This window comes from Simochromis diagramma, unplaced genomic scaffold (genome assembly GCF_900408965.1).
Source record: "Simochromis diagramma unplaced genomic scaffold, fSimDia1.1 OVJJ01000682.1, whole genome shotgun sequence".
NCBI classification, from domain to species: domain Eukaryota; kingdom Metazoa; phylum Chordata; class Actinopteri; order Cichliformes; family Cichlidae; genus Simochromis; species Simochromis diagramma.
The window spans coordinates 2,228,561-2,250,237 of NW_024387359.1; the positions used below are offsets into that span (position 1 = coordinate 2,228,561).

Sequence of the window (21,677 nt, forward strand, 5' to 3'; positions counted from 1 at the left end):
ACGTCACACTGGGGTAGTAAAAAAAGAAAGCACTATGTTAAAATTTTGTCTATGACTCACTTCTGGCTGTAATTGACATTAATGATAAGACAGTTTACTGAGATTAATCTTTATTCTTTATTAAAGATTCTTTGACTGTGTCTTTGAATAAGGGCAGGCAAAGAGAGTTGCATGTTTTGGTAAATTTAGTATGAATGGCACCATCTGCTGGTAAAAATGAAAGTTCAACAGCTGCTCAAATGAAACTCTTTATTCAATATGTAGATACCAGAGGAATCCACCTTTACACTGTATTCACTAGAGCTTTTTATCAGCCTTATCAAAATAAATCATGTCAAGGTCAGATTTTTATCTTTACACACACACCTGCACATGTAGTTTGACAGCAGAGCTTTTCAAATCTGAAAGTCTCAATGGTGGCACTTTAATTCCTGCTCCAGTGACAATAATGACTAATCTAACTCGAAATCACCCGAAAAACAGATCTGACAACCCCTGCTGGAGGTCAGTTTGTAGTAAATACAGTCATCTCATCACTAGCATGCCCCTTCACAATGACGCAGAAGAACAATTCAGTTTAAGGAACACCTGTCCACAACAAACCTGACAACACACGAGAATGATACATTCACCTTTAACCCGGGAATCACATCTGTTAACCTCCACAGAGGAACAGCAAAGACACCAAAATGGCATATAGCACACAAAACAGAGGGACTTAACAAACATGCAGGATTTCAGTCTGGAAACTGTGATGTACAGTATAACAAGTTTGTTCAGCACAAGTGGAAGAGCGAAGGAGAAGCCACAAGGCAAGGCCAAGGACAGACAGAGATAAAGCATCAAACACAGGAAAGCAGATTCATATCTTGAAACAGCTGCAGTCCATTTATATTGGTAGAAAAAGGAAATAATTGGTCAATAATAGGTCCTTTACTACCAAAACTAAGATATATGTGAGAAACATAATATAACATTCAATAACAGTATCACCAAAGCTGACAAAAATTATGAAATTCCAATGATTTTTTGTATGATGGAACTAATGCAGAACAAACTACAAGTTTATGTTTTACAAATGACCTAATGTGTGTTAACATCAACTCATTAGCACTGAAGCAGGAGGTTGTTCAAGCATATAAGTCACAAAAAATAATGTTCTACAAATAACTTTTTTATTTATTTTATTAGATATCCCTCTCTGAGGTCACTGTAGTTTTGTTTGTGGTGCTCACAGTGCTGAAAAGTGTGATTTGTAAATATTTCCATATATATAACATGTGTTTCCTTTGCAAATTAGGAAAGAAATACTGTTGAATCCGACTTCCATGGATTATTCAAAAATAACTAGCATTTCAGGATAAACTTTACTGTTGACTCCCCCCAGTGCTTGATTTTGGGATGACCAAAGGTGAACCAAAGTTAGGCCCAAAGTTGGTCCACTTTGGATCAAAGTGACTTCTTTGGTCCAGACTGAAATATCTCATTGTTCATGTTCCCCAGAGGATATATCCTACTTAATAAAGCAGTTCATTTATTTTTCTCCATATCTTTAATTTTTGTCTTTTATGACATTCACCTCCAAAAGACACCACCCTTGTCTGCACTGCACTACAAAATATTTATGCTAGCACAGGAAACGCACATGCTAGCTTAGCCAGCATGATAGTGCAAGGCTGCAAAGGCTAAAGAGCCTTTAAAATCTTAAATAAGTGAGCATCACAAACAAATTGAATTTGCAATCTTACCATGTTTTTGTTTTTTTGTTTTGTTTTCTTGTTTTTTTAGAATTTGAGTGACTTGGCCTTTTACACATGGCTTTTAGTTTCAATTCATGATATAAATCAAAATGTAAAAACCTCAGTTCCTTGGTTTAAGAAAAAAATTAGAAAAAAATATCTGTCCACATAGTGTTAGTCTAGATATACATGCAATAAACTTACAGTCGTAGTCAAAAAGTTCTATATAGTCATCACAGGCATCAGTGTCATCTTGTGGGCTTTTAATGAGTTCTCTGAACTGTCCTTTTTTTCCAGGATGTAATAATTGTGCAGCATACAATTCTTTAGTCCTTTAAAACACAAAAATTGGGCGCACAAGTTAGAATTTGTTTTGGATATTTGGTCAAATGTTTTTTTAGGAAGTTATACCTCGACTAGAGGCCTTTGTTAGCCATGAACAAGCTTCTGTGGTTAAGAAATAAGTTAGAATGTTCAGGAAGTCTGAAATCAAAACTGCTGGAACACTAGCATCACTGTCCACATTGAAGCCAGTTTTATATCACCATGGCCTGAGAGGTTGTGGACCAAGAAAGAAAACCCCTGAACCAAAACTGACACCTTCAAGCTTGAAGGTTTTATGGTCAGATGAGACAAAGACTGAGCTGTTTTGCCACAATGACAAGAGGTATGTTTGGAGCAGTAAACATGAGGCTTTCAAACCTATGAACACTGTACCAAATGGCAAGCATGGTGGTGGCATCATAATCCTCAGGGGTGGTTTTACTGCCAGTGTACTGATAGAGTGTGCGGTGGATGAAATAATAAAAAAGAGAGATTACCTCAAAATTCTTCAACTACAGCTGAGATCAATAGCTAGGTGGTTAAAACTGGGGGACAACTAGGTGTTCCAACAACATAATGACCCCAAACACACATCAAAGCTGGTTTTGGAACAGTTTAAGCTTGCTAACATTATTCTTCTGAAATGGCCTTCCCAACTAACCAATTTAGATGAACCCTGACACTTCTGCTAAGAACAGTGGTCAAATGTCCAAATAGAATTATGCCAGAAGCTTGTTGATGGTTACTAAAGTGGTTGATTGAGTTACAAATTGTTAACAGTCATTTAACCAATTTCAGGGGTGTATATAAATCTGTGTGGATTTGACAATAAAATAAATTCACCTCGTGTAGCCAATTCTTATTTTTAAAGTAAATAAAGATGTGTGCGGCACAATCATTCCACCCTGAAAAAAGAACCATTCAAAGAAATCATTAAAAGCCCAAATTCACCATGATATTCGTGGCCATGACGAGTGTATGCAACCTTCTGATCACAGCTGTACATACAGAGAGAGAGAGAGAAATACACACACAGGTGTGCTCACTGCAGTATCAAGAGATAGGAATGAAAAAAGCAAGATAGAGCAGCAAAGCTTCCAGCAAGGTTTGGAAGGAGAGGTGGGCTTGACGGTAAGAGAGGCACAACATCTGAGAAAGGCCTTTGAGTTTCAGACGGAGCAGCAGCAAGGCAGGAACAGAGTGACAAGACAGACAAAGTGACACTATGAAGAAACCAGGACAATGAGACAGATAGAGAGGGGAAAAAGACTCAAAACATAATTTGATACCAACAGAAGTTTCCTACAGTATAAATTATTTTTGGCAGATGAAATTAAAAGAAAGAGCAAAGCCCTTCATGGTGAACTAAGCAATACCAACATGAGAGATGCAGAGAGGAAGCATTCAGACAAAAGGATTCCAGGCCCAAAAAAGTCTCTTACTGTAAAAAGCAGAAAATGTAAACTTCTTTTCACTTTAGAAATGTAGCTGCTGAAGTTGCCAGTTTGGACTAAACTGCTATGTATATCATTATTGATTTTTATGGCCTTGTCATTTTTGCAAATTGCAGCAAAAGGCTTAAGTATCATCAACCTATTTTATCAATGGAGTGAAAATTGTAGGAGCAAAGTTCAAACACAGTAAATCGCCACCCAAAAAACAGAAAAGCACATTGGTAAAGCAATGAATAAGACATAAATTAATAAATAAATAATAAAACAGCCTGTCTAATTATAAACACTTAATAAATAATTTTTAAGCAAGCCAACATTGCCAACTTTCAAGTTTTGACTCAAAACAATACCTCTTTCCCCATCCTGGTGCTATATGTTGATCACAAATTTGCTTTAGGTTTATTTATGAAATTTAATGATTTTATAATGAACACTGAAGATCCTAACCATGTCCAATGATAACTGTACCTTATACCATTAAAAGTGTTTTCATTGTTACTGGTCATAGTTACTGTAATGACTATAGCATGAGATATGAGCAAATAATATCCCAAGGGGCCAATAAATAAATGGGGACTATTTTGGAGGCTTACATAAATAAGCTGAACTCAGTTATGCTCACAATTTAATTTTATATCTTTATAAACTCAACCCTTTACAAGAGGGTAACAGCTCCTATATGTAGTTAAGTCACGCATTGATACATGAAAAAGATTACTGCTACAGAAAGCAACTGTGGACAATATCTACAATAAATAAACGAATAAAAATAAAAACTTTAGAAAACAGATGAGACTTGTACACACAGTAAATTAAAAATGTCCTAATGGCTATAATAGAGAAGGCTAAACAAGTAATTAAACTGCAGCATGAAAGCTGTGACTGTGTGTGACATTACCTGTCTTGAAAAAAGTAGAGGATAATTTGCTGACAGATCTTTATCACTTGTGTGTCATGTTCATGAATGTTCATGCTCATATGGATCCTTCGGTTATATAACATTTACAAATTTAAGCAAAAAGTCACTGGGAAGACTCCTATAAACAGCTGAAAGCAATAAACTGAACTCCTGTGCTCAGCATTTTGTGCAGTCATTGTGCATGAAAGGTCTTCAGTTATTTTGGACTGTGTGTCCTTTTGCTGACTAAGGGCAAGCAAATTATTGACCAGCATGAGCCACACAAGGTAGAGCCTCAAAGCAAGTGTCTCATGCCAAAAGCTTGACAGTTGGCAAACCTGAGCTGCTGCTGGTGGCTTCAAATGCACATGTAAACAAAAACGTCACACATTTCCTTTAATCAGCATACAACTGATTGGAACTCGGAAGGGGAAGGTTGCTAGAAGCCCAAGCCTTTTGCAGCTTTGGCACATGCATTTGTGGGCTGCATGTGTGAAACCGCCCATTGTAGTGCTGAGCTGCAATGAGCTGCTGTTATAAAGACTTTAATCACCGCTGATAAATTTAGCTTGCTTCTGAAAAGCTTTTTTTTCCTCCAAATTCCTGCAAGAATGCCAATAGCTCTGGTAAAAAGCCACTGGCATAACATTTGATATTCTAAATGAAGCTCCTCTGTACACCTACTGCTCTGCAAAACTGCATTTCATTATCCTAATTTACCAGGTATTTCTCTCAGAAATAACAGAATAATAAAACTCATCATGAATCTGAGTTTGTGAACATATTCCGCATATTTTATGGAAAAAAAGTAAATAAAAAACAAACTGCAAAGCGCATTTCAAAAATATTTTAACAAATCACTTTCTGTAAATATGTTGCTATTCAGTAAACTGAGAAAATACCTGGTAAACAACATACTGTTCTGTGGTGAGGTTTACATGAGGACATTGGCACGTGTGTCTGGCAGTCGGAGCCCCACTAGCCCGCCGCCAACCAACACGGATGATGCCAGCAGAATGGGAATGGCCTTGGTGATGCCAACCAGAGAGCCAAAGATCAGGTTGCCCAGCACCGCTGCCAGCTTACACATAGCATTACAGAAGCCAAATCCTGTGCCCCTACAGACAAAGAGGAGAAGAGGGTTACAAATGTACAGTAAGTATGTCTCATTTGTTTCTTAACAACGTGAAACACCATGTTTTCTTAAAAATGCTGCTCCAAATGTCCCAAATGTGCAGAAATTTAATTTCTATTCAGTTCTTGCTGTAGTCAAGGGCACCAGAATAACTTTTGATTACTAATACAAAATCAAATCTCCTGATTGCCACCAGTTTAGAGAGCCAGAAAAAGCTGTAGATAATACAGAAGCCTTGGCATGTTTTTTACTATAGTTCATAATAAAAACTGACATGAGCCCTGAAACACAGTTTCTGATGCAATTTCTGCACCGGGTGTTTTATAACAAAAACTGACCAGCTTCCCTATGCCTTTGCTGTGTCTAACGTCTTGACCTCCAAATATGGTCTATGCAGCTTGATGTGGCTTCTATGAAAAGCATGGCTATTTCAAGGGATGGAAAGTTGAGAGACACTTCTGACACACATCATGGTGCATCTTGTAGATTTGCAAGTTTCGTCTTGAGTATGGGCTCTCCATTCAGGCTCACATTAGTTGGTTTTTGCAGTGACGGGAAATAATAACTCCCTTCTGATATCTTCAACCTAAAGTAATGAACCTGTTTTGAAAATTTAAGTAGTAAAAAGTAGAGGTATTTACTGTATGTTAAACTGTAGGGAGTACAAATGATAAGTTGTCAGAAAAATAAATGCTCAAATAAGGGTGCCTGAAAATTCAACTTAGTACAAATTACAAAGTATTTGTACTTCTTTACCTCCAACCTGTGTCTAGAATTAAACAGTCGACTGTCGTGACAAAAAAAAAAAAAAACTTCCAGTGCTGTGAAGTGACATTACAGTCTGTGAATGGGTCAGACTTTGGCTGTGAATGTCCTCAGTGTTGCACTAATAAAAGGTTTGAGGTTGCTACTTATCAAAGTAAATTTGAAATTATTTATCACTCCCAAAACTTCCCAACTTTGAAGCAGTGCTATAGCACAGCACTGCTTAGTTTTATTCAAAGATCAAAGCAAAACTTCCAAGCATGAGGAAAAACTAGATTTTTTGTTTTGTTGTTGTAATGTTTCTTGGCCTTAGGCCTCTGCAAGACTAGTTCTTGAAAAGTCTTGAAAAACAAGAAATAATAAAGACGTGTTCTTCTTTATCTTTCTTTCATATGGGGGAACTGACAAGACAAAATTTTGCACAAATATTGGTTTGCTCAGTGATAAAGCACAGAGCCACACTATTTCCTGTATTCTAAGTTAGTATATGCAGTAAGTGCACCACTCACCTCCTGTCTGTTGGGTATAGTTCAGTGGTGACCACATCCAGGGAGTTCCAGGCGGAGATACTGAGGCCGTTGTAGAGACAGAGCATGAAGATCATCATTGACTCGCTGGTGCCAAACCAAAGGAAGAAGCAGCTGATGCCTGATAGCACCATGGAACCTCCTGCAGAGCACAGCATGAGCTTTACATCTTAAACTTGAAATAACTTCATTCACGTCACTAGAGGTCACTGCAGGCACAAAAGCCAACTGCACATGACACTAGAACAACAAGGGGAAAAATTGCTATTCATATCCCACATCGAAAGGAAATCCTACCTAACATGCTTAGGCGTCCTATTTTGTCCATGAGGAGAGCAGAGACAATGTTTCCAGGAAGCACAGCCAACGTTCCCAGGAAGTTGACAAAATAGACCCAGTAGGCACTGTAATCGTCATCAAATGTCATCTGACAGCCTGTCTTGTTGTGGTGAAAAGAGCTGTTGATCACCCTTGAATTTGTCAGCTTGGTGTCATCAATATCTGTAAATGTAGAAGATAAAAAGAAAGGTTTTACATGTTGACTGGGGATTAAAAGTTTGTATCTGACTGTCACCTTCTACTACCACTTGCTACCACTTGAACAGTGGCAGACAAGACATTATGCATTGTAACATGGAAACCAACACCTAAAGAGTATGTTCAAAAGCACAAAAGCACAAAAAAACACAAAGTGTTTTCTTTGTTATATCGAGACAAGAATGAGCTTTAATCTCAAATCTGATCATGACTCTTGGGCTCAAAACTACATAAAATACAACTAATTGAAAAAAGTGAACAATGTATATCCTAAGACCAGATGCAAGACGTGAAGAAGCAGACAGATAAATGTTAACATGGAGCTGACAAAAAGGGTAAACATAAAAATGACCCAAGAACACAAGAAAGTTAAAAAAAAAGAAGAAGATTATGAGTGTAACAAACAAGACATGATTCATTAATATGTTAGCTATTTGTTAGATTCAGATGTATTGATAGGCACATTTGATCAAAGCCATTCTTACTCCAGTCATGCCAGTTTAAACTAACTAGCTCCTTACTGTAGCATGTTTTTGCCTGCTAGCTGAGAAAACTATAATTTGGGATTTGCCTGGTTTATGTGGCTAACAGTTAATTTGCATGTCATTGCTAATGTAATTTGCTAATTGCAAATTTTTGAATTTCATTGACATTCCATGATGTGTTTATAAGTTGCTAAATAACTGCTAGCTTCTTCCTGTCTGAACAACCCTTTACATACAGTCCTCTAAAAAGCTAACAGCACTTAGCTTGATGGCTATGATGCTATGCATCATTAGAATACTGACTGCCTAAAAAGTTTGCTTGGACAGGATAGGAAATGACACCACAGTCCATTTAACATTACTACAGAGAGCCAAAGTACTGCAGTACTACCAGAGTTCTTTGTTTGTCTTCTCTGCAGGATAAAGGACTAAAGACTAAAAGACAGACAACAGCACAAATATAAACAACTACGATGCTGGTTCATGCTGTTTGAGTAAAATATCCATTGTGTGGCAGTTCTCTGGACAGAAACGCTTTGTTGATGCCAGAGGAGAGTGGCTAGACGATCTCAAGGTGACAGGAAGGGGGGAGTAACTCAAATAATCACTCGTTAAATCCAAGGTATGCAGAAGAGCATCTCTCAAACACACAATACGTGAAATTCTGCTCTCTAGAGACACATTTCCAATTGCAAAAAGATTTCACATCTCATGGAGCATTACTGGCAAACCCGACATGCCCATGCTGTTGCTATATTCAGCGCTTTCCTGAGTGCTGAAGGGGACTGATTTTCTACCATGTGCTCCCTCAAGGTCTGATTCAGCTCCAATTCTCTCAGACCATTTAAAACACCTCTCCTGCCTTTGCCTTTTGGTTCAACTTGTTTCTTTGTCGCCCTTAAAATAACTGGATTACACTTTCATAACTTAGATTTATTAACAGTACAGTTTGACACTTTTGGTGCTGCTGCAATTTTAAATTTGTTCCTGAAAAAGAAAACAGTAATCAGCAAGACCGCCTTAGTAAAGAAAAATCCACATGCACAGAGAAATATTTCTAAATAACTGTCTGACTGAACAATCACATAAGAAAATGTATCTCTGCAGGAGTCATCATGTGGTTACAAACTGCCATTTTCAGTCCTCCCAAGCACAGCTTGGCCCACTTTTTTGTTGTTAAATAAAGTCACAGTTAGTTCAGAGAGGCAATCTGTGCAGGGGGCACAGAGGTTAAGCAGTAATTTAGAGGCATAAAGCAGAGGTATAAAATGCTCAAAACCATTCTTTCTTCTCTGAGCAAGAAGTTTGGATCCATAATGAACTGCCAGACAGAGGCGGGGAGCCTGAGTGAGACTTATGTATAAGGCAACAAGAGCCTAATAGGATTTTCTGGGTTGGAGGGAAGTGCCTTTGTTCTGGAAAGGCAGAAGAGAAGTGCCCTGAATAAGTGTGCATTTTACAGATGTGGTTTACCTGTGTTGTAAAAGAAGGAGTCTACAAAGGTACAGTTCCTGAAAAGGGATCCTACTGAGGAGACATCTTCAAAGTAGCAGTTGAGAAAAGATGAGTCGATGAACGTGACTGCCTTAAACCTCATACTGATGAACCTAAAAAATAAAAATAAAAATAGGAAGTGGACAAGGATGGAGTTATTGCAAGAAAGAAGCACCTACTGACAGTGATATGCAACACATATTATTGACAATTAGGGTGATGGCAGATAATTTTCCTTCAAACCAGGGAATGTGAAATGCAGAGTCACTATTTCAGTGTCTGCACAGACAACAAAGGCAGGGATGAATTGCTGAATGCAAACCAAACGGTCCAATTTCAAACTTCTTAAGATGGAATATTAGAAATTAGATGTAACAAAGGCTGCTAGATGGAAGTGAATAGCTGCATTTAACCTGATATAAAACCTCAGCAGAAATTTGAAATATTTCTACTAATATTTTTTTATTTTTGGAGATACAAGGCCTTTTACTTTTTACTGAATTAATTAGGCATTGAGGACATCTGTAACTGAACAGATAAAGCACTTAAAACCAGAATGTATGATATTCTTTATAATACTAATACTAATATAATAATAATACTGTCCACTTCCGTTTGAGTGTCTCAAACTGGGGAACTATGGATACAAATAGCTGTAATTCTACAACAATTCAACAGTTAATGCAATACTTTTGTTGAGCCCCTCAATTTAAAGTTGAAAGCCAGCACTTTAATCACATGATGTATTGGTTTGATTTAAGATTCACTGTGGTGCTAAAAGAGGCAAAATTACAAAAACAAAAAAGGTCACTGTCCTCCAGCAGAACCAGGAATTCCCCACTTCAGTTCACCCTCCATTCTCCACATTTTTTTTTATCATTCAGGAACAGGAAAAATAATAATAATAAAAATTAAAAAAAAAAGAACCCAAGTTGAATTTTATTGAAGTACTGGTCAGCATGACAGCATCAGGAAACTGTTTTTTTTTTTTTGTTTATTTTATCTTCAAAAAACATATTTATTCTGTTCAGTTCCACTCCATATTTTTCCATAGTCAGCTGCACCCCATCTACAGTGGATCTGTTCCCCACCAATGGTATATGTCCCACAGTTTGAAAACCACCAGCATCTCCTCCCTTCAGGATGTCTGGCCTTAGCAGTCAGTTATCTATGTGTGCTATTTCACACCACGATACACAGTACATGGTACTGTTTTTGATTTAATCTCTTATAATAAATGCATTCTGGTCTCCAGTGAGAAGGCAAAAAGAACAAAAACAGCATATCAATGTGTCTTCGCTCGGCTCTGTTTGTGAGAATTGTAACCAGGAGGAGGAGGAGGACCAGATGTGTGTATATGGGTGAAAGAGAGACCGTAAGAAAGAATAAAGAAGAGAGATAAGCTTTTTAATTTCCTGGTGGCAGACGAGAAAGAGGAAAGATTTATATTACCTGCAGTGGTGTGTTGTTTGTGGGAATGACAAATAGTACTGCTATCCCACAACAGGACAAGCAGCTTTAAACTCAACATTGTGCTAAAAGAGGCTTACAGGTTTAGATCACAATGTGTTACACTGTAGCTAGTTTTAATAATTTCTCCCACTCTTGATATCGGTGTCTGAGAAAGCTGAAGATCACTGGAAAGTATTCAAATAGAAGTCAGTTTGTGCACCAAGCCTGGCGTACCTGTCATTTACAAAGACCCCATTTCTGTGGATCTGGTTCTCCAGGGTGAAGTTGAAAGTGAAGTCTTCAATGCGTTCATTGTTATGAATCTTCACTCTGGAGGCGTACTCGTCAGCTTGAAGGTGCTTGATGACATCTGGGAACCACACAGACAGCCCGTAGTACCTGAACACAGCAAAAGATTCTGTATTAAATTGTGTTACATATGGTCATTTTTAATAACCTCTAGTAATAGTCACTTTCTCTATTCTCCATCATCTTATTCTGCAGAATTGCATTAAACAAACTGGTTAAAAGATCCACTGCCCTCTCTCATCCCCATACCTTCTCAGGTATCCCGTCTGGACCAACAGCTTTTCCATTCCGCATCCTCGTCATAGCTGACCACACTTTCTTTTTATTAATCCTCCACACTTGCTGATTCACCATCTTTGCTCCATCTCCACTTGTCTCTCTCTCTCTCATTTTCTTCAGTCATAAGCTCTTCATAGTACTTCTGCCATCTTCTTAACACACTTTTTATACTTGCTAGCACATTTCGATCTCAATCTTTAATCACCCTGACCTGCTGCACATCCTTTCTGGCTCTGTCTCGCTGTCTAGCCAATCGATACGCGTTAGTTTCTCCTTCCTTAGTGCCCAGACTCACCTGCAACTAAATATATGCTTTTTTTCATTTGCTTCTGTCTTTACCGTACAGCCAGGTTCCCAGTGCTCCTGTCTTTTTCTTTATTTTCTTTGCTAACATCTTTCTTTGAGTTGCTTTAGTCTTTCCATAAGGATCTATATTAAAAGACCATGAGTCAGATGCAACACTACTGCACAACATCTGCTGAGAAATATTTATCTGGGTGTACATATATGCAGATGGTTAGGTGGAAGGTAAAAGACATGAAACTGTCTTTGTTTAAATGATACTGCTTTGTCTAAATTGCCACAAAGTCATTAGGACAGTGCAGCGTTAACTGACCACAAGTTCAAAGCCATTGCCCTGATGTTGATGTTTTCTTGCAGAGGTAGAGTATGAGGTGTAATTGAATACCAGTTTTTTTTTTTTTTTTTTTTTTTAAAAACAACAACAAACAAACAAACAAAAAAAAACATTTGACTTGGGGTGTCAAATGGAAAAAATCCAGTCAATCATAGAAAGCTTGTAACAGAAAAACTGTCATAAATATGATGTAAAATAAAAGCAATAAAAGACACAAATTAAATGTAATCTAACTGACCACGGCTCATCAGGCAGATATAAGTGAGAGAACATCTACTTTGGTGCCAAGGGCATAACAGAAATCTATATTAGCTATGCATCATCCAGAGCAAAAAAACAGCATATCTGAACATGATCAAAGCCAACAGTAACAACACATTCAAAGTGCAGAAGTAGAACTATATGGGATGTGTAATAACTGTCTTACCCAAAGGACAAAGTAAACCAGACTGCAGCCAGCTTCATAGTGTTTTCTTTCACTGGGTGGTTGAAACATTTCATGAATGTCAACCAGATCTGATATAAAAGAAAAAGGTTTTGGTGAATTTTATTCATAGCAACCATAAATATTGACTATAAAAGAAAATGCAGCAACAAAAGTGAAGGTTAACAAACAGGAAATAAAGAGTCTCCTACTCCTCTGAGTTCAGCCCTGATCTTGAAGAGGACCTTGAGTACAGGGTTGGCTGACTCATTCTGCATCTCTACCAGCTCATCCAGCTGTTTGGGGATTTTTATCCTGTTCACCTGCAGGGGGAGACACTGATCAGTCATCTGCCAATGGCTTTGCAGCAGCAGGAATGATGAAGAGCAAAGCCCGGGGTGTACTCACAGTGAAGACTCTCTCTGGCTCTCCGCGGGCACGCATGTTCGTGTCATGGATGTGTTTGAGCACCATCCAGGCCTCGTCATGTTTACCCATCTGGGGAATAGTTAACATAATTTGGATATATATGCTGGATTTCAATATTAACACTCCACATACACAGTGAAGTGGGCACTGAATGTCTGTTTTTATTAAAAAATAAATAGCACATGTATGCGATTTATATATCTGTGTGTAAAGTCTATTTCATGTGTTGCACAGTGACCTTCACCTCTATGCCCCAACCCCAGCATCAGAATCTCCACACTGCTGTCCTAATATGTGTTGTGTAGAGAGGGAAGCGCCACAAAGTGGTCAATGTAATGAACAACACGACACACTCTTGCTACACATCATACTAGTTGGACAACAGGCTCTGTCAGAGGCTCCTTTAGACTTTTAGTCCTCCAAGGTGGTATAAAAGTCTAAAAGTGGGAAGCATTTAATGCTCACTGCAATAGTCATCTGGAGTTTAGGATTCCACTGTGTGTAGGGAGACTAGACTTCTCCATTGAATGGTAACACATAAAAATGCATACTCTTTGTAACATCTGCTTTTAAGTTTAAAATTCTAATTCTTTTACTTTATTACACCCCAGTGGAAGTCTTAGTAGTACACTTTGCATCTCCCTCTATGAATATTTTATGTGTAATAATAAATAATGATCAGAAATAATAGAGGATAAATACATCTTCATAAAGTTTCAAATTTACCTGTTACAGTTTTACTTTCCATTTTCATGTTCTTTATATACACTGCTACAGTAGTGAGTGTTTAAGTTTCAAATAACGAGGTCAGCATATGTACAAGTAATTACTGTGATTTTGAGTTTTAACTAAATTCATCGCTTGCCTAATAGGGCGCTAAAGCTCACCTACCTGTAGTTTAATATGTATCTTAGTGGGCAGCCAACCAGAAAAAAGTTGACTTAAAAAGTGACATCAAGATTGTTTTTCACTACGGTCTGATTTTGTCTGATATCCACAAGAATCATAATTATTCTTTTCTTTAAATAATAAGGCTAATGGTTCTCTGTAAGAGTGTCTTTTCTTTATAATGAAGAAGACATGTTACCCAGTCCATCAGTGTGGCTCACTAATGTGATTTTAATTGAGCTTATGGCAAAGAAGAATAAACAAGTTGCAAGCAAGCAGGAACAGTTCATATACTAAACATCTCCTTTACCTCCAGGTAGAAACGGGGGCTTTCAGGCATAAAAGTGAGAGCTACCACAGCAGAGACACAGGGCAGCGCACACACCACCACAAACACTCGCCAGCTGTGGAACTGGTAGGCTGATCCCATGCTGAAACTCCAGCCTGCACAGAGAACCATGCACACACAAGGACAGTTAGAAATAATGTGGCATAGCATCACGTTGTGAGCTCAGTCCCCGTTGCACAAGAAGACATAAAACTTAAATTCAAGCACACATGTATACTTGCTGTAGGTTTTTTTTTCCGTCCCTCAAGGTTGGACAGAAATGCAGTTAGTGGGATTATGTTAACTGCTAAATTCCCCATAGGTGTGAATGTGAGCGTGAGTCTGTCTCTCTGTGTTAGCCCTGCATCAGCTTGGCAACCTGTCCAGGGTGTACCCTGGTTCCCACCCTATTGTAGCTGTGATAGGCTCCAAAACTGAGCATTGCATTAGTTCAGGTGGGCCATAAAGTCAAGTCTCGCAGCATTCCTGTCAGATCAGCTGATCTCACTGGCAGGCCACATGACTCTTTTCGACATCCAACTGGAAAATTTCTTAGGTTTGGTTATTTAAGCTGATTTAGCTGCTTTTACAAAACTGTGCCTGAAAAAAACAGTTTGTGGTGTCTAATGCACTGTATTCACAATTAAGAAAGATTTAATCCTCTACAAAATGTTATAATAATATTCTAGTAGAGATTCAAAGAGTCCCCTTAGGATTTGGTCCCATAATAGAAAAAACAAAAGAGACAAAACATGATGTCTTTAAAATGATCTAATGAAAAAACAAAAATACTTTAATTATCACTTTCTAACGATATGTTGGTCACTATGTGTTCTGAAAAAGAACAGAGATCTTTTGACACTGGCTCCATTCCAATACTAAAATCTGAAAAACATCAAATACAAAAGTACTCTGTGATTTCTCTAAAAGTTTCAAAAGCTCGAAAGGACATTCTGCAATGACCATCAACAAGTTGTAGCAATATATGATGGAGTACCTATATGTTTGGAAGCCATCCTGTCTACTCACACAGCAAAGTCTGTATGCAAAAATTAACAATAGAAAAGTGTATTAGGATGGACATACAAGTGTGTGTGTGTGTGTGTGTGTGTGTGTGTGTGTGTGTGTGTGTGTGTGTGTGTGTGTGTGTGTGTGTGTGTGTGTGTGTGTGCGCGTGTGTGTGTGTGTGTGTGTGTGTGTGTGTGTGCGCGTGTGCGTGGCCTGTGGCGCTGCTCTAGCCTGTACCAGTACAAACCTCATTAGGGGGATTATGGCTATAATGGACTAGAGGAGATGGCTGACTGATTCAGACACTCAGCAAGATTTATGTCCCTCCTCTACAGTAAGTGAACACTGCTGAAATACACATACAGTACACCGACACACACACACATGCACACACGCACACACACTGTCCTTGGCCATTGCTTAGTGGTATCACACAAATTTTAAAGCATGTACATAGGGTACGTGCATAAACACAGACACACTTGCACACACACAAGCATGCACAAAGACTCACAGACAGAAAAGTCTTAAAGAGACACATGTTGCACTGTGACACACATCACACTTGAACTGGCCATTTTTTATTGTAATTTATGTGCTTCTTTACTTTAACACATTTTTAGCACCTTAAAAAGCTAAAATCACACACACACACACACACACACACACACACATACACACACACACAGTTATCTACAAGTCAATGGAAGCACTGCGGCAGAACTTATTACCCACACACTGCTGCATCTTGTAGAAAAAATGTGTTACAACACTGGCGTCTAATCAATTGACCTCAATTATAAGCCCTCTCACACTCAGTCGCTCCTGCACTCTGACGGCCACTGGAGAGCTTTAGAATGTAAGCTTCTATCTTTAGATTTTTAGGAACCACTTATGACCTATAAGACAGAAATATCTTTCTGTGTATGCTTGTGAGCTTCACCGCACACTATTTTTTCTTCTTTTTTTCTCATTAAACAGTTACTTCTAATTTTTGGTGCTTATACATAAGTAGTAGTACTTGCAGGGACAGAACACAATGTAACTATTTTTACCCGCTGACTCAGAGACATACTGATTTTAGCTCTGTTTTACAATAACAGTATTCTACTGGCAAAATCGTTGTAAAGCATTTATGAGAAATCCCATGTATTTGTCACGGAGATGTCCATTTATTGCTGTATCACTTTAAAAATGTGTCGCAGAGGGTTCTGCGGCACCCACTGCTGGATAGTATATGGCCTGCGTGTCTACAACTACTTTAAGTTAAAAGTAAATAAATGAATACATACATTAAAGAAAATACATTTATGTTATGAATTTATTTGCAGATTATTTTTCACATTCTACTGATATTTTGATATCACTAAGAGTTTAATAGGAAAGCTAAGGTGCTTACTTGTCATGTGTAGTCAGTACTGTCATGGTCTTCAATTTTCTATTTCTATTTGCTGAGTCCTGGTCCCTGTTTTGATATTGTGTTGTCCAGTGTTTCTTTATAGTTACTTCCATCTGTCTTTTCTGTATTTTTGTTACCACTTCTTTCCTCCTTATTGCCATTTCCTGTTGTTTAGGTGCCTTTTCTCTAGTTTCACAGTAGTAGTTCCTAAAGGTAGATACTGTTACTTTAAGATAAGATAAGATAAGATAAGATAAGATAAGATAACCTTTATTAGTCCCACACGTGGGAAATTTGTTTTGTCACAGCAGGAAGTGGACAGTGCAAAAGTTATGAAGCAAAATTAGAATACAATAAGAAAAAATACAGTACACAACTGTACAGAATAGAATAAAATAAAATACTATATACAGTAGAATAAAATATACAATAAGATAAAAATAGAATACAAATGCTATATACAACTGAGTAAAAATACAACGATGCCAGAAAAGTATTGCACTTAGTGTTATTGCACATGTGTGGATGTGTGTGTTTGGTCAGTTTACTTTACTGCATGGGTGCTGAATGGGAAAAAAGCTCAATGTGAACTATTTTCAAAAGTGTGAGCCCAAAATTCTAAATTTCTCCAAGTTCATTCAGTGTGAAATGAAATCAGAGGTAGTGTTTGTGAAATGTGAAGCTGCACAGACTGAAGAAGTTTGCACTTCCTCAACATGTTTTCTTTACCTGCTTAAAAAGTCGGTGTTGTAGCTTCATTCTAAATAAGAACACCACTTGGTGTAGGAACTTAATCAACCCTGTGCCCCCACACTATAGTGTCACACAGTCACAGAATAGTCTCCAGCAGAGACAACGTCCTGATGGCCAGTGTCCAAGAGCAAACTTCATTATATCTGATCACCAGGACCATGGCAAACAAGAAGCTTTCCTCCTCCTCCTCCTCTCCTCCTCTGTTCCTCTGTTGTGTAACAGTCTCACTCTCTCACTCTGTCTTTGTTTTGCCTCCCTTTAGCCCTCTCCTGTATCCCTTCACCTTTTGATTATCCCCGATGCAGGCCTCATAAATCAGAGCCCTCTTCGCTTCTCTTTTGCCATGTCTTCCTAATCTATTTCTCTGCTCCTCTTTCTTTATCTGCAGCCCCCCATTCCTGATTGATTTCAGTTAGCTCATTTTTTGTTCATATGCTCTGACACACCTCCTCTCCTTCACTATATGAGATTAACTATATGAGTCAACTTTTTGCATTTTTTTCACAACCTCAAACAGTTTGTCATAAAATTCCAATAAATGAGCAAAACCATTGGTTTTCAATTATAGTCTCCTAAAAGGATTTGATTAAAAAGAATGCTCTTTTAAAATAAAAATGCTGTATGTCCAGATGAACCTTGCTTGCCTAACACAACTCTGTACATTTTAGTGCCCTTCATGTATATATTTATTGTGCAGACTGACAGACACTTTGTTGCTTTTTTGTGCTGCTGTTATTGCTGTGGTTTCCACCTACATCACCACCTGCTATGTGTTTGTGTGCCCCCCTGATGGGTCTTGATTTCTAAATTAAGTCCCACGATGGGGGAATTATTTGTGAGGCTCACTGGATGTTATGTATCGTGTTGTGATGTACATGCCTTACTACTGCAGGGGGTATCATCAAGAGTGGAGCAGTACCGCCAAGTCCGACGTTAATGCCCTTTCTTTTTGCAGTAATGTTCAAACTGGTGATGTGAGTCTCTCCTAACAGTGGGAAACCTCTCCACTTTGGAACCTGGGCCAGTAAAGTTGCGAGCACATGGCATCACTTTGCCCTTACTTTAAACGCAGCAATGTCAGCTTTTGCTTACACTTCGTGTTTCTCTCTCTCTCTCTCTCTCTCTCTCTCTCTCTGTGTGTGTGTGTGTGTGTGTGGGTGTGTGTGCATGTGTGTGTTCCTCATGTAAAAAACAAAAAATAACATATATGATATAGATTGTTTTTTAGGTATGTAGCACTTTTTTACTCTGAGTACTTAAAGTCTCATTCTCCCAATCACACACACATTCACACAAACACCATATCTACAACTCACACACATACTCACACTCCAGTGGATGCATCAGGGGGAACTTGGAGGTGATCTAGCATACTTCGACACGCAATCCATCAACCTTCTGATTCTTTTTTTTTTTTTTTTTGGTATTTAAAACTTTATATTCAGTCATGTATTTTTAATTTTTTTTGCCTGTCCCGTTTGGCTCTTTTGCCATCAGAATTATTGTCTAAAGGCGAAGAAAGATGCCCAACGGATTTACTTTACCAAATGGACCATCCCAGCCTTGCCGTAATGGTCTATTTGATTCACCTTTTATTGTTTATTTTATTTTATTTTCACTTGCTAAATACGGGACAGATTTGACTGGGGAAAAGAAAGGGGAGAAAGAAAGAAGAAAAGAAAAACAGCGGGGAAGAGGGACGGGGATAAAGGGCAAAAAACAAAAACCAACAAAAAAAGCAGACAAAAAATACATATATCAATCACCTGGATCACCTGTTGAGAAAGAAAAAGAGAGAAAACAAGCAGAAGAAAAAAAGAGCAACATAATAAACAACATCACGATGATCTATGGGAATATAACAGTAAATACTAAATATTAAACATTATTGTGCAGCACGTAAGATCGACAGCGCACAGTGTGCTTTGAGGTAGGAGCCAAAAAAGGGTGTAGTTTGTGTGTGTGAGCACCCGTGTGTACACCTGTGAGCATGAACACGCTTGTTTTTAAAAGGTTCCTTCATGTAATGATCTGCTAGAGGGTGTGGGGGGGCCACAGCCCCGTCCTCCAGGGCATGAAGCAGGTATGGAAGAGGTCAAAACTCCAGACATCTAGAGGCCCTCAGAACACAAGAGACCAAGGAAGACCAACAGAGGGGCAGCCGCGCCACTGTCCCAGAAAGAGCTGAGGAGAGCCCCAGATGAGGGGTCACTCATCTGGGGCCCGTGAGCTCCGCCGGCAGCCAGCTGTGCCTATATGTATGTGTTATGAGAGTGTGAGTAATGTGAATGTCTAAGTTGTGGGATAAAATTGAGGCACAGGCAGCCAGAAGGGGACAGAGGGGGGGAAGCCTCCCCTGCACCCTGGTGACACACCTTTACCCCAAGGCCCTGCATGTGTGGGTGATTCATAGGTGATTCGCCCTACCTCTTGAGCCACAGCCGCCTCGTTATGCAAGGTGGAATATAAAAGATGGATATGCCCACTACAACGTCTCACGCTGGTTAGTGAAAACCTTGAACTAGGTATTTCGTCATCACCATTTTGTGATAAGCAAGGGATGACACTCACTGTTAAGTTGAGAAATACTACGGAGCCATTGGTTAGAAAGTTGAAACTGACAAATTTTGAGGAAGCTGTGTATCTTTATTTTATCCTGCTCTCTGACTCTAATAATTAATACTTATAATAATTTCTAAAAGAATGTAATCAATATTCATTTAATTTAGCAATTGATACATAAACTTGTATACAACCTGAAATTTAAAAAAAAAAAAAAAGCAATCAGACCGGTCACCATTAAAAAGGAGGGTAGGCAGAGGAAGTGGTGGTGGGATATACTGAATTAAATGTGATGTCAGCACGTTACATTCTAGCACATAAAATGTGTTATCCACATCAAAAACTATTCTTTCAGTTGAAAGAGTAGTTGTCAAACAACTAACAGATCATCTGCAAAACAATGGCTTATTTGAAGAGTTTCAGTCAGGTTTCAGAGCTCATCACAGCACAGAAACATGTTTAATGAAGGTTACAAATGACCTTCTTATTCCCTCTCACAGTGGACTCATCTCTGTGCTTGTCCTGCTAGAATTCAGTACAGTGTTCGATACTGTTGACCATAATATCCTATTAGCGCGATTAGAGCATGCTGTAGGTATTACAGGTACTGTGCTGCAGTGGTTTGTATCATATCTATCTAATAGACTCCATTTTGTTCATGTAAATGGAGAGTCCTCTTCACACACTGAGGTTAATTATGGAGTTCCACAGGGTTCAGTGCTAGGACCAATTCTGTTTACATTATACATGCTTCCCTGAATAATCAGTCCCCATCTTATCTTAATGACCTTATAGTACTATATCACCCATTAGGGCACTTTGCTCTCGCACTGCAGGCCTACTTGTTGTTCATAGAGTATTTAAAAGTATTTAAAAGTAGAACCTTCAGTTTTCAGGCTCCACTTCTATGGATCCAGCTTCCAGTTTGGATTCAGGAGAAGACACTATCTCTACTTTTAAGATTAGGCTTAAAACTTTCCTTTTTGCTAAAGCATGTAGTTTTGGCTGGATCAGGTGACCCTGAATCCTCCCTTAGTTATGCTTTTATGCTTTAATCCCATGATGCACTGAGTATTTCTTCTTCAGACACCTTTCTCACTCGCTATGTGTTAATAGACCTCTCTCCACTGAATCATACTTGTTATTAATGTCTGGCTCTCTTCCACAGCATGTCTTTTATCCTGTCTTCCTTCTCTCTCCCCAGCTGGTTGCAGAAGATGGCCGCCCCTCCCTGAGCCTGGTTCTGCCGGAGGTTTCTTCCTGTTAAAGTTTTTCCTTCCCGCTGTTACCAAAGTGCTTGCTCATAGGGTGTCATATGATTGTTGGGGTTTTTTTTTTCTTTATGTATTATTGTTTGGTCTAGGTTGCAATATAAAGTGCTTTGAGACGATGTTGTTGTGATTTGCCATGGTATAAATAAAATTGAATTGAACTGAATTGTTAAAACAGAACTGAACAGAAATGAAGTTGATGACGAATACCTGGACAATAACATTGTAGTTACTGGCAGGTTTTAGGTTAACAGATGGTTTCATTTAACCACCTGCAAAATATGTGTTTTAAGTAATTGCCTGCTGGTGAAAAATATGAAATATTATGCAAAATATTACAAAGCATCTACATAGTTAACCTTACTGGCTATTTTCCAGTCTCAAGGCCCGTTAGAGGGTTGCTTATCTTTTGTTTGTCTGTGAAGGTTCTCAGTCATCCAGGTCATCGTTGTCTAAGGAGCTTGGAAAGAAAAGCGTCTGGACTTCTTTAAGTTGCTTGAAGATGTTTCACCTCTCATCTGAGAAGCTTCTTCTGTTCTAAAGGTCAAATGGTGGAGAGTCCCAGATTTAAACCCAGTGG

General features: G+C 38.5%; 1 protein-coding gene across 4 annotated transcripts in view; it reads right to left on the reverse strand.

Moving 5' to 3' along the window:
* Positions 1 to 235: 235 nt before the first annotated feature.
* LOC120718629 (synaptic vesicle glycoprotein 2C-like) overlaps positions 236 to 21,677 on the reverse strand; it is a 60,153-nt gene continuing 38,711 nt past the window's right edge. For 2 of the 4 annotated variants that reach the window (XM_040007195.1, XM_040007197.1), the window contains exons 5-13: positions 14,087 to 14,220; positions 12,868 to 12,957; positions 12,651 to 12,782; positions 12,463 to 12,551; positions 11,045 to 11,209; positions 9,338 to 9,471; positions 7,140 to 7,343; positions 6,825 to 6,984; positions 5,350 to 5,533 (exon numbers count right to left, since the gene is read on the reverse strand). In XM_040007195.1, coding sequence (XP_039863129.1) covers positions 5,350 to 5,533; positions 6,825 to 6,984; positions 7,140 to 7,343; positions 9,338 to 9,471; positions 11,045 to 11,209; positions 12,463 to 12,551; positions 12,651 to 12,782; positions 12,868 to 12,957; positions 14,087 to 14,220 — 1,292 coding nt within the window. Of the gene's footprint in view, positions 5,534 to 6,824; positions 6,985 to 7,139; positions 7,344 to 9,337; positions 9,472 to 11,044; positions 11,210 to 12,462; positions 12,552 to 12,650; positions 12,783 to 12,867; positions 12,958 to 14,086; positions 14,221 to 21,677 lie in introns of all 4 variants that reach the window. The other 2 variants (XM_040007196.1, XM_040007198.1) reach the window with 2 other exon arrangements.